Below are 14286 nucleotides of genomic sequence, written 5' to 3' on the forward strand. Positions count from 1 at the left end.
TTGTTAGATGTTAAATTCACCAAATTAGTAAATTCGTCTAAGCCTGGATTTGAACCCAAGACCTCTGGCTAAGAGGCGTCCACCTCTAGCAGACTAGTCCCACATTGGCAGTTGGATCATTGTCTTAACCAGAGATTTCATCCATTCGAAATTAATGCGTTTACTTTGGGTCAAAGCTTTAGGAACATTAGGCGTTTACTTTGAGTCAAGCCCTATATACATTATGCTATTGCTGGATACATGAATAATTAAACTGTCAAGCCATTGCGAAGTCTTTGAGACTTTGACCACATATTCCTGGAAATATATTTCTAGCTTCTCACTAGTTTGTTTCATCCATATTCTCCTTGATTAAATGAAATAAAAGTTTTTCTTGAACTCCTATATATGTATATATATATCAAGCATCAGTTAGCTCTTATATTGCTAGATCAAGTTAACTCTTCATTTTTTATAGTCTAACAAGATGACATTGGAATCTCGTGCAGAACATGCCATGCCATGGGTGGGAATGTATATTTGCATAGCATCTTTGGTTTGCACTCTAGCAATGGCAGCCGATGTCATCCAAGGCTTTCGACAATGGAAGCTCTGGTTTCCATGCAGATTTTTTACCATCAATTATGTTTCCATTACACTGAGCTCCGACATGTCTGTTGACAATCATGATATTGTAGCAAAGTTTGTCAGCACCATTTTCTTGTTCACCATATAGTCACTCTAGCATTAACAGCCATTGCTCTTGCGCTTCCAAATATTGCAACTGCCATGTCAAGGGGTTACTTTCTGGTATGAAAAAAGGTCTCCAATTTGTAAGACATATCGAAGAAAGCCTCAATGCAAATGAAGAGTTGGTAAAGGCAAGAGAAGCAGCTAGACATGTGTGGACAGACGTTGAAATATACTGCAAGTGGCTACAAATTGATCTTCAAAAGAAAGCTCATAAAGGAAAAACATCAAAGGAGATTCTTCAATGGTTGGGTGATGAAGCAGCAAAAATTGTGATACAGTTCAAGACAAGGAAAAATGTAAGTTTGTATCACTCACATTGTGAGTTCATTTCTGCAATTTCTATGTACAGGATCAGCCAAACCATACTGCTCCACTGCAATGAGCAAGAAAGTTGGCCAACAGATGAAGAAATTTTTGAGTCTATAACAACTATTATCGCAGATCTGCTATGTGCTTGCTTTACCAACATACCATGTGCCATAACTATGAAGTGTCATGATGATGCAATAGAGAAAAGGGAAGACAGCATCCGAATTGCAGCTCAGCTTCTTGGTAGATCCAAAAAGATCCTGAAATTGCTTAAAAAACGCCAACTTCCCAACTTAGACATGGAGTCAATGGGGTACATTGATAAGTGGCATGCATTACCAAAGAGTAAAATACACCATGCTTCAGCTAGGATTCAACCAGCTTCTTCAAGTTGTAATGAATCTTTCGTAATAACTATTGTTTGACTAGTATGTGTATGTTCGAAATATACCAAGAATTAACTCATCACTAGCTAGTGTGGTACTTGTTACCAATATTAATTATTAATGGAATTTCAGGTTTCTCAACCTCTCATCCTTTTCTTATATTTCTTTCTTAAAACAAGAATTGCAGTTTATACTTAATGTGAATGATGAATTTCTTTAAACATAGTTAAAAGTTGTAACAGCTAAATTTAAGTTACTACATTTTTTGTGGACAACAAAGACACTCATTGCTGTCTCAAAAACCATATGAAAATTAATTTTTATGTCATTTGTGAAGCTAAACAGGAACAATAAATAAAAAAAAAATCCAAACTACTGTTTAACATACCAATAATAAGATCCAAAGAATTTAGATTAACACTCAAAGATCAAGTGTACACAAACTAAGCATTCTTTCACGAACAAGTCATCATATTTTCTTAGGTAAATTACATGTTTTCGTAAGAAACTTCAAAGCCGAATCATCATTTCGATAACACAAAACACGCAAAATATCAACCTTGAATTCAAACAATTTCACAAATATAAAGAATTACAAAATGGTATTTTCGTCAGTTCACAAATTTCTAACAGCATTTGTCAATAGAGTTAGTCGGGCAGGTGGTGTTCTAAAATCCAAAGTTAAGGACCATTCGTGTATGGAAAAATTTCATAAGGGCTGATTGAAGGAATAATTTAAAACTACAAGGACTAACCGTAAAATTTAGTGGATAATAATAACAAAAGAGAAAATAATAATAAAAGGACAAATTAAGGGTAAAGCGGACATTTTGTAAATTTAATTAACTAGTTGTTAACCTAAACGACCCAGGACCAAATATAAAATTGTTATGTAGCATCAACACAAGGACCAAAATTGCAACCCAATTTCTTTTGGGACCAAAACGGGAAAAAACGACCAAAAATGTAATTTACTCTTAAAAAATAAACAGAGATAACTTTATAATAAAGTGTACACTCTATATCATTATAGCATTATGAGATAACAATATATATACTATATTTTAAAACTCGCTGTATCAATTAAAGGATGCGGTGATGCAAAATATGGAGCAAGGTTTTGTTATACGTCTTATTAACGTCCATCAATTTCTTGGATTATTTTCTTAACAAGAGATTTCATCCTTGGATACATATCCTGGAATCTGGATACAGACAAAAGTACACTGTCAAGCCATAGAGAACGAACGAAAATCACACAAACATGATAAAATGGAAATAGAATTCCTAACCACAAGGTTCCTGGAAATAAATAACTAACAATATCTTTCTAGCTTCTCACTACTATGTTTGATCCATATTCTCCTTGATCAAATAAAAATCTTTCTTAAACTCCTATGTATATATATGAAGCATCAATTAGCTCTTGTATTTACTAGATCAAGTTAACACTTCATTTTCGCTGGTCTAGCAAGATGGCATGGACATCTCCAGAAGAAGCCATGCCTTGGGTGGGATTGTATATTTGTGCAGCATCTCTGGTTTGCACTCTAGCAATGGCAGCCGATGTCTACCGAGGCTTTCGACAACGGAAGCTCTGGTTCCCATGCAGATTTTTCACCATCAATTCTGCTTCCGTTACACTGATAGCAATATCAACAAAGCTACCAGTGGATCTGAGCGCCGACATGTCTGATGACTTTCAGGAGATTCTAGCAAAGAGTGTCAGCATCATTTTCTTGTTCACCATGTTAGCCAACTTTCTCGCATCTTTAGGGCTTATGAATGACAAGGAACTTCTGCTGAATACGGTGGCCTTGTGTATCCTCTTATACACCATTAATGTAAATATGTGGATCCAATTTATTAGTGCTTGGGTGAATTTAGCATCATTAATCCCTTTATTGATTCTTTTGATTCCATGGCCAATTTCAGTAGCCTTGACAGTTTCAGCATCTAGAAGAGTTTTACAACAACGGTACAAGGAGTTGCACAGTTTGGCTTCTAATCATGAACAGATAAACTTCTCCTACAAGGAAATCGAACATAAGGTTAAAAAGTATTGGATGATGGCAGAGAGTGGTAACCCCCAATTTGCAATTGCTTGTTCACCAGTTTCTTCTACTTTTGGGGTTCTATGCTCACTCTTTTCTTACATTCCATTCATTATTTTGCGTTTTTTTAGATCAGATATTCAGAAAGATGTATCGGATTATAAGTGGTCGATCAAATTAATTGTTTACTTGCAACTAACTGGGACATTAGTTGGTAGTATAGCACCTATTTTCAGATGTTTGACTGCCACCAGTCACTTCAACCCCTCCATGAAATGGAGCATGCACCATCTAAACGTGTTCCATGTTGAGAAGCATTGGATTCAAAGGCTTCAGCATTGGAAACACAGCCATGTCCCTTCATATCTCCCAAGCCGCCATTGCAAGAAAGTTTTCCGCAACATCAGAAATATAATTTTGAACTTTTGTATAGTGCTTCAGATAATGGTCGTGGTTATATGTAAAACAATATGTCTCATTCCCATATCTTTTCTGATCTTATTCTCTTATTGTTACCACTTCGCCAAGTCTTCCTTGAAGTGGTTCAAGGAAGAACCAAGTCCATCTAATAGCAATGTGATATCCGATATGGAAGAATATACCGATTACGTCCTGCAAATCGAACAGGATGCGAAGCTTTCAAAGAGATTATTACGAAATGCACTCAACTCTATAACTCGACTTCTTCAAGAGTCTGAAAAGAAAGAGCCAAGGAATCTTATGAAGCTTCTCGAGAAATCTACTGGATTCAATGGAGTAGTAGAATTCGACAATGACCGAGTTCCACCTTTACATCCAGAAGAAATACAGAATTGCTGGAGCCTAGTAGCAGTGACATTAACTGCCATTGCACTTGCTCTTCCCAACATTGCAAATGGCCAAATCAAGGGTTTGCTTGACAGCATGAGGGAAGGTCTCCAATTTGTAAGACATATCGAAGAACGCCTGAATACAAATGGTGAGTTGGTAAAGGCAAGAAAAGCAGCTAGACATGTGTGGACGGATGTTGAAGTATACTGCAAGTGGCTACAAATTGATCTTCAAAAGAGGGCTCGTAAAGGAGAAACATCACAGAAAATTCTTGAATGTTTGGGTGGTGAAGCAGTAAGTATTGTGATACAGTTCAAGGCAAGGAAAAATGTAACTCTGGATCACTCACTCTGTAAATTCATTGCTGCAAGTTCTATGTACAGGATCAGCCAAACCATATTGCTTCTCTGCAATGAGCAAAAGAATTGGCCAACAGATGAGGAGCTTTTTGATTTGATATCAACCCGATATTCTAATTCACAACTAGAACTCGACATAGTAGGTTACTTCTTGGCAATCCATGAAACAATATTACCACTAAGAAAGATAGAATAACCATAGGTTGAGCGTCGTGTCTCGATACAACGTGCCTGGTCAACATCCGAGTAGGCAACAAGAGGAATAGTTGAAGATCTTTGGTAATGAAGACCAAAGGATAAGGTTCCTTTCACATATCGATGACTACGCTTGACTGCCTGGAAATGAGTTGTTGTAGATGCATGCAAGAATCGACTAACTTGATCTACTGCGTAGGATAGATCAGGACGAGTGGTGGTGAGGTATTTCAAAGCACCAACCGAAGAACGATGGAGAGTTTGGTCATGAAACAGGTCACCATGACTAGTTGGTGCCTTTGAGGTAGCAAGTGGAGTATAAATTGGTTTTGCATCCAATAAACCAGCTTTGGATAGAATATTTAAAGCATATTTAGATTGAGTAAGATACAGCCCATTAGTAGTGTAAACAACCTCCAATCCCAAGAAATAGTTGAGTTTTCCCAGGTCCTTACTAGCGAATTCCTGATGTAATCTAGCAATAAACGCCTATTCCTGTTAAAATTATGTCATCGGCATAAACAAGAAGAAAAAAAATGTAGGAGCCCTTTTAAACATGAACAAGGAAGGGTCTGCATGACTGCAAGTAAAACCAACTTTGATTAGAAAGGAACTAATTAAGGTGTTGAAACCAAGCTCTTGCAGCTTGTTTCAAACCATAAAGTGTTTTTTAAACTCCTGTTTAGATGAACTGCAAGAGAAAGGATGATACGCACAGTGGAAGCTTTCACAATTGGGCTAAAGATATGAGAGTAGTCGAGACTCGGTATCTGAGTGAAGCCTTGGGCGACTAAGCGTGCTTGTATTGATCTATAGAACTATCAGACCGATACTTCGTTCGAAAGACCCATTTGGCTCCAACAATGTTGGATGTAGCTGGTCTAGGAACCAAGTCCCATGTTTCATTTTGGAAGAGCTTGTACTTCAGTGTTCATGGCGTCAATCCATCTGGAATGTTTGGCGGCTGATTTGAAGCCATTTAGATCTTTATGAGATAATAAGACCGTTTGTGAAGCACTTGATGTGAGAGCTGTGAAATCTATGAAATAACAAGGCTTGGAGATTTCAGCCTTACCTCGTGTAATCATGGGGTGTGTCGAGACAACAGGGGGAGGAGAGTCTGGAGCAAAAGGGGCAGCAGAGACGGGTTTGGAGTCCGCTGGAGGCACATCTTCAACAAGTGTTGAACAGATCTTTGAACAAATTTGTCGGAATCAAAACACAAATGGCATGAACTTGGGCTCGTGGGGGAGCAACGTGGGGATGGATGGGTACATCACTAGGATTTGATTGGGCCGACAGTGGTGCACTTGCTTCTTCAAAATTTGATAGAAACAAGCTAATATCATAACGTCACCACTTAACAGAAATAGAGTCTCATCAAACTTAGCATGCTGAGTGGTGTAGATCTTAGAAGTAGTCATATCAAGACACCGATAACCTTTATATAGGTGCTATACCCGAGGAAAACACAAGGGATGCTACGTGGAGCAAGTTTATGATTTGAATAGTTCCTTAAATAAGGAGATACTCCACATCCAAAGTTACGAAACATGTGAAAATTTTTCTGAGTTTTAGAGAGAAGCTCGAATGGTGACTTGTTCTCTAGCACATGCAATGGAAGCCGATTAATAATGTATACCCCATAACTAAAAGCATCAACCCATAAGGACGACAATGCACCTGTAGTAAATAACATAGCAACCCATTTTCGGTACGAGGTTTACGCTCAACACGCCCATTTTGTTCAGGTGTATAAGGGCATGAGATACGATGATGAGTATCATTTTTAGCAAAAAGATTTGACTTGTTTATTTAAGAATTCAGTGCCACCGTCACTTTGAAAAACCTCAACCCTGCATGAATATTGAGTTTGAACAATTGCCAAAAAGGTTTTAAGAACTATGGAAAAGTCAAATTTGTGCTTCAAGGGATAGAACCAAATAAAACGGGAGAAATCATCAACAAAAATAACATAATACATATAACCATCTATAGATGAAACAGGTGTAGGACCACATTGATCACAATGTATCATATCCAACACATGCAAAGATCATTTTTTATTTAAAAGAAATGGAAGCTTATGACTTTTAGAAATCTCACAAGATGAGCAAACACCGGGTTTAGGTAAAAGGGAAATACAAACAAATTAACATGTTTTTGTGACAAGGAAAAAGTAGAAAACAAAACATGTCTACACGACTATGCCAGAGCTCCTAGGATGCATGCAGCCTATTTGACTTTAGTTGAGCAACCAAAGCTTTATGACCATGCTCAAGCACATAGAGCCCATTATCAACCCTTCCATTTGCTAGCACCTTTTTCGTGAGTCGTTTCTTAATTGAAAATTTATGATTAGAGAACAATACATCAACAGGAGAATCATATGTTAATTTACTTATGGAAAGAAGATTCTTGGTAAGTTTTGAAACCACAAGAACATTTGTTAGATTAACTAGGTGTGAGACCCATGTATTACATGAGTTTATTTAAAATAAAAATTAAATTTAAAATTCTAAACATTTAAGAAGTTTGAATTTATAAGAAAAATGAAAAAAAAATATTGAATTATAAAAATCAAAGTGTTTTTTTTTCATTTAAATTTAAAGAAATAATTTAGATAAATAAATAAAAAAAATTAATAAAACTTTAACTTGGTAATTTTGAAATTAAAAGGAAAGTTTATTAATGAAATTGATAAACATTTATTATTATATTTAATATTATGTGGAATTTAATAAAATGGAAAACTCATAAAATGACATGTGGAATAAAAATTAATTTAAAATTACCACAAATTTACATGTGGCAAAATGAATGCGAATGTGACATGTAGCAAAAAGATATTTATTTATTATAGTAGATATCTTTTGTAAGATATGCATTACCAATTCGAGATATAGATATACTGAGAATATTACCATTTCCAAAAGAGACATGTCCATTCCCATTGTATGGAGTGGACGTAATAAGATTAGTATCCGATGGTGTCATGTGTGCAGAAGCACCATAATCAACATACCAATCAGAGGGGTTATCATGAACATTACACTTAGCAATGAAGACATGCACTAAGTTAGCATCAAGGTTAGGACCGTGCGTTGCAAAAGTAGAAAGATCTGCCTGTCTTTCCAGCATAGCTGATAATGAGGAGGGTGAAGACCACGCCCCTGTCTGCCACGACCACCAGAAGAGAAAGAAGCACGGGTGGAGCTGAGATAGAATCGAGTTTGTTGGGCATTAAATGCAACTTGTGGTGTGGTGGTACATGAACATTAGATTTAGGGGGGGTCGGATCAAACTTCGAAACAAAACAATATAAACAAGTTTGATTTAATTCAAAATTATGACATATCAAATATCTAAACAAAACCATTAAAATGAATTATTATTAAATCGTTCATAGCAATAGCTCTGGACGAATTTTTTTTGAACCTTGCATGATTTTCTTTAAGTTAATCTTTTCTGACAAGTTTTGTTTCGAAAAGACAATACCAATAGTACGTTGTTATAATAACTTGTACAATTTTTTTTTTCGAAATTTTTTTTACTCCTTTAATAATTTGCATAATTTTCAATATATATATATATATATATATATATATATATATATATATATATATATATATATATATATATATAACTATTTTTTATACATTTATAATCAATTAAGGATTTAAATGTACATTAAAATTATGTTTGTATGTATTATAAAATAAATTGAAAGTTTAGTATGTTAATATATATAATTTGAGTAAATTACAAGAATGGTCCCTGAGGTTTGGGGTAATTTGCACGTTCGGTCCCTAACTTATTTTTTTAACTCGAAAGGTCCCTACTGTTTGTTTTTGTTGCGCGCTTGGTCCCTGTCTTACATAAATAGACTATTTTCCTTTGACTTTTTAATTTATTTAAATAAACACACCCCCAACCCTACTTCCACTTCACATTACATTAGGCCGGCAATCATGTCGTGTTCGGGTTGTCGTGTCGCGGGTTGGCGGGTCAAAATATGTCAACCCAAACACGACCCATTTAAATATACATGTCACAGGTTGGCAGGTTTGGAACATAAACTCATGTATGACCCTCCAACCCATTTATTTATATGGGTTCACAGGTTGGGGGGTTTCTTGGGTCATATTTGGGTTCGTGGGTCTGAATTTTAGACATTTAAGTCTTAAACATCCAAATGAAAATTAAAAACATTCATAAAAACATGTTACAGACTTAGCCTTATAGATTACGACTTATGACCTTAAACCATCCACCACGAGTCAAAATGTCAAAACAGTCAAATGTTCTATGAATCAATGGTCTATATTATATAATACTTATTAAATATTAATACTTGATACATAAATACATTTTAAAATAAAATAATTTTTTTTATTAAGACTATAAACGGGTTGGCGGGTCAACCTGTTTATTTTTTGAGAAACTCATATATAACCCGTTTAATAAATGGGTTGGTGGGTTTGCGGGTTGAAAAACTCAACCCAAACCCATTTATTTCGTTTCGTGTCGCGGTTCGTGTTGTATGTCGTGTCAAGAATTGCCAGCCCTAAATTACATTACCTTACCTACCCCACCATATTTAAATATAGCGCTTACATCCTAAAAATCGAACAGGATGTGAAGCTTTCAAAATGAATATTACGAAATGCACTCAACTCCATAACTCGAATTCTTCACAAGTCTGAAGGTAAAGAGCCAAGGAATCTTATGAAGCTTTTTCGACAAATCTATAGAATTCAATGGAGTAATAGAGTTCGACAGTGATCGAGTTCCACCTTTACATCCAGAAGAAACCCAAAAATGCTGGAGCCTAGTAGCAGTAACATTAACAATCATTACGCTTTCTCTTCCTAACATTGCAAAAAGCCACATCAAGGGATTGCTTGCCAACATGAGGGAAGGCCTCCATTTTGTAAGACATATCGAAGAAAGACTCAATGCAAATGATGAGTTAGTAAAGACAAGAGAAGCAGAAAGATACTGCAAGTGGCTACAAATTGATCTTCAAAAGTAGGCTCGAAATGGAAAAACTTCAAAGGAGATTCTTAAATGTTTGGGTGATGAAGCAGCAAAAATTGTGATACAGTTCCAGACAAGGAAAAATTTAAGTCTGGATCACTCACTTCATAAGTTCATTGCTGCGAGTTCCATGTATAGAATCAGTCAAACTGTACTGTTTCACTACAATGAGCAAGAAAATTGGCCAACAGATAAGGAACTTTTTGAGTTGATATCAACCATAATCGCAGATCTGTTATGTGCTTGCTTTACCAACTTGCCACGTGTCATAACCATGAGGTGTCATGATGATGCAATAGAGAAAAGGGAAGATAGCATCAGAACTGCAGCTCAGCTTCTTGGTAGATCCAAAAAGATCCTGGGAATGCTTAAAAGGCGACAACTTCCCAACATAGACATGGAGTCAATGGGGTACATTGATAAGTGGCATGCATTACCAAAGACTCAAACACCTAATGGTTGTTGTTCTTCAGCCAGGATTCAACCAGCTTCTTCAAGTTCTAATGAATCTTTCATAGTAACTATTATTTGACTAGTATGTGTATCAGTGTATGTTTGAAATCTACCAGTCATTCTTATGGTTTAGCATATCTAGAATTATCTCATCACGAGTGTGGTACTTCTTTCCAATATTATTAATGGAATATCAAGTTTCTCAAACTCTCATCCTTTCTTATATTTCTTTCCTGAATCAAGAATTGTGGTTTATACTTAATGTGAATGATGAATTTCTCAAAACATAGTTAAAAGTTGCAACGATGCATGTGGCACCTCCCCCACTAAGTTTATGCGGCTATAGTTCATGTGGACATCAAAAACACTCATTGCTATCTCAAAAAACATATAAAAATCAAGTTTTATGTCATTTGTGAAGCTAAACAGGAAAAGGATGTAAAACTTGTCTGCAAATCATGAGTATCAATTTGACTCCATGTGAAAATGTGAAAAAGTAACCGCAACAATAAATAAATAAAATCCAAACTACACTTTAACATACCAATATTCATACCATATAGCAACCAAAATCGCTGCCAATAACAAGTACTACCGCTGTCCCGAATGAATTGTCCACATTTGACTTTTGAAGTCTTTATTCTTCAACTTTTACCTTAAATATCTTTGTTTTTGATAAATAGTACTTGATGGAAAATATATTAATGGATTGTATTTTAAATGTCTTTTCATTGTTATAAGTTTTATCAAGTAATATATAACACAAATAAAAATATTTAAGGTCAAAGTTGAAGAAAGAACACTTCAAAGGTCAAAAGTGGACAATTAATTTGGGACGGAGGGAATATACTAATACTATACAAAATCATAAATAAATACCTAACACGAATTTAAAACCAACCAACTACACCTAACGTGAAAAACATCTCCCCAAAAGAGAAAAAAATTCTCCCATCAAAACAAAACAATAAACAAGTCCATCCTAGAAACACAAGTAAAAAGAAGATTGCAAGAACCTATATTAACACTCAACAATAATGAATAGATCTCCACATGTCACCTTACCTTCAACACACTCGAAGACTAACTATACACAAACTAACCATTTTTCCACCACTAAATCATCAAATTTTCTTAGGAAAATTATCCGCTTTCTTGAAAAACTTCGAAACCGAATCATCATTTCGATAACACAAAACACGCAAAAGTGTATTCAGATCATTCAAACTCCATTGACCCGTAGTCGCAGGCAACGGTAACCTAGATTTAGGAGACGACCTGTATGCCTCCAAAGTCAACCACCTAAACCGCTCCACGACCGCCTCCGTTTCCATCCCAAAAAGCAGAATCACATCTCTCACAACAATCGAAAACTTATTAATCACATCCATAGACAACCCATCACCATTTGCAAAAAACAAATCTTTAATCACCTTAAAATCATCTTCAATCCCTCTCGAATCTTGTATAGTGAACACCTAGTGGGCCAACCACCAAGTAAAACCAACAACAACCCTTCAAAACTCACTTTCATTATTTCTACAACTAATCACATTCGAACCCTTTCGTGTTGCACATTATCCGCAAAAACCGTTAAGTTTTGTTCAAGTTCTTGAAGGAAAGGTTCGATCAGGGAACATGTGGGCCCACCTACAAAAAGATTATCCCATAACGTGTTTTAAAGATCGTGAAATACGATTTTGTAAGCGGTTGATTTGCAAAGTTGTTGGATGCCTTCGAGGCATGCGGGGGTGTAAGTTCGAAAATTTTTTGTAAACCGTTTGAGAAGTCAAAGACATGAGCAGATTTGGAATTTAACAAAAGTGTTAGGATTTGTTTTTCGATTGTTTCGAGTTTGGATCGGATTTTTTGGGGAGTGTTTATACGTACGTATAGTTGTGGGACCCCTAATATGTTGTTGTTATTGTTTGTTGGGGAGACTTGAGAGTTTCTTCTTTCTAAAGTTGCTGGTTTTTATTTTTTCTTGAAAACCCTGTGGAATTTTGTCTTGGTTGTGCATCGGGTTAATGCGAGAAGAGCGGGAATATATGTGTTTCTTGATCTTGTAAATAAAAAAGTTGTTATGTAAACAACTGTAATGCATGCAAACCCTAATTTGAATTAATTGAAAGTATGTTCAGCAATTATTAATTATTAATTACTGATTGGTAATTGGTAATTAGTAATTACCACAGCCGGATTTGACTTTGGTTGAGTAATACTGAAGACATCGATCAAGGCCAAGACTAAATCAGGAAGCAAAGTTGGATGCATTGGAATTGGGAGATGAAAGAAGGCATCCAAAGTTTCATCTATGATTCTCAGGACTTCAACAGATGAGGGAGTGTATCCTACTTGATTAGCTCGTGGATTCCATACATGTTATTTGACAGTTTTAGTCAAATACCATAAATGCCCTTAGAATTACGTTGGTATTTATCTAAGAGTAAATTACACGAATGGTCCCTAGGGTTTGTGGTAATTTGTTCGTTTGGTTTCTAGCTTATTTTTTAACTCGGAAGGTCCCTACTTTTTGATTTTGTTATGTGCTTGCTCCCTATCTTACCTAAGAAGACAAATTTTGCCCTTGATTTTTTAATTTATTTAAATAAAAACACCCCTAAACCCACTTCCACCTCACATTACCTTATCTTACCTTACCTACCCCATCTTATTTAAATAAATTAAAAAATCAAGGGTGAAATAGTCTTTTTATGTGAGATAGGGACCAAGCACGCAACAAAAACAAACTGACGAGACCTTCCGAGTTAAAAAATAAGTTAGGGACCAAACGTGCAAATTACCCTAAACTATAGGGACCATTCGTGTAATTTACTCTTTATTTATTGAACTGACCACTTGTTGGAGATTTCTATCCACCCACTCTTTCAACCTATCTAATCTCACTTTAGTCTACCCTTTGACCAAATTTACAATTGAAGCTTCAGCTTCAAAAGGTGGCATTTCTCTTATGATTGCTTTTCCACCATCATCACTATCAACAGAATCTTCAACTGCAATTTGTACAAGGTCTTTATCTAACTTATATGCAGCCCGTAAGACTTGAACTGCATCTGGGGTTAATTCAGTAATTCTTGAAATGAATTGTTTTAATTTTTTTCCATAGCAGACATGAAGAGTGACTACAGCAACACCAGCTGCAAGAGGGTGCTGTCTTTTTAAAATTGGGCTGAGCATTTTCTTTTCTTTTGTGGCTAATTCATTAATGTCTTTTGCAAGGATTGCAAGAACTAGAAGTGGATTTGGTTGGTTTCTTGATGCTCTTCTGATTGAATCTGCTTTCTCCATTATTTGTGCGTTTAAAGATCAAATTTCAATACAATTCAGATTTGGTTGGATGGAATGGAATCATGGAGGAATGGAATGGAATTGTTATGGTAATGGAATTAGTCGTTACATTCCATGATCATGTTTTGTTGACATGTAGGAATGGGATGAATTTTGACATGAATTTTTGTATTATATGTAAATATAAGGTGTAGTTTTAATATTGTTCTGTATATTATAAAGGGTACATTACATAATCACATACCATAAAGCTTGGATAAACCTTCGAGTAACAGACTAAACCCTACAACGGTTAGACTCAAATGAGAGATGCACAGTAGAGTCAAATCCATCACGCTGAGATTATTTAACCTTTGTAACATGTGACTTGACATATTCATGTAACATCTTGAAACTCAGGTAAGCTATTTAACCCTTCTATTTTTGTAAGTTGTCAAGATAAGTCCCTTAAAGTTGAATATTGGACTTGTGAGTACGCTGCGCGTAACGAGGAGTACGCCGCGCGTACTCACGCGCTTATTTTGGATGCGGACTCGCCTGGTTACGCTGGGCGTAGTGTTCCCAGATGCAAACCCTAAATTTTGACTTGTGCACTATAAAAGGAACGTTAAGTCCTTTACCCTAGCCACCATACCTCAT

The 14286-nt window shown here is 35.7% G+C and overlaps 1 protein-coding gene and 1 pseudogene across 1 annotated transcript; one reads left to right on the forward strand and one right to left on the reverse strand.

Moving 5' to 3' along the window:
* The first annotated feature begins 2721 nt into the window (after window positions 1-2721).
* LOC111891319 (uncharacterized) lies at window positions 2722-7228 on the forward strand. Its single transcript, XM_042900923.2, has 2 exons — window positions 2722-3248; window positions 3381-7228. The coding sequence occupies exons 1-2, from the start codon at window positions 2903-2905 to the stop codon at window positions 4844-4846; spliced, it is 1812 nt and encodes a 603-aa protein (XP_042756857.1). The 5' UTR covers window positions 2722-2902; the 3' UTR covers window positions 4847-7228.
* Window positions 7229-11462: 4234 nt separating this feature from the next.
* LOC111891318 (protein unc-13 homolog) lies at window positions 11463-13665 on the reverse strand (annotated as a pseudogene).
* Between the last annotated feature and the right edge of the window lie 621 nt (window positions 13666-14286).

The sequence above is a fragment of the Lactuca sativa genome, chromosome 1 (genome assembly GCF_002870075.4).
Source record: "Lactuca sativa cultivar Salinas chromosome 1, Lsat_Salinas_v11, whole genome shotgun sequence".
In the NCBI taxonomy this organism is placed as follows: domain Eukaryota; kingdom Viridiplantae; phylum Streptophyta; class Magnoliopsida; order Asterales; family Asteraceae; genus Lactuca; species Lactuca sativa.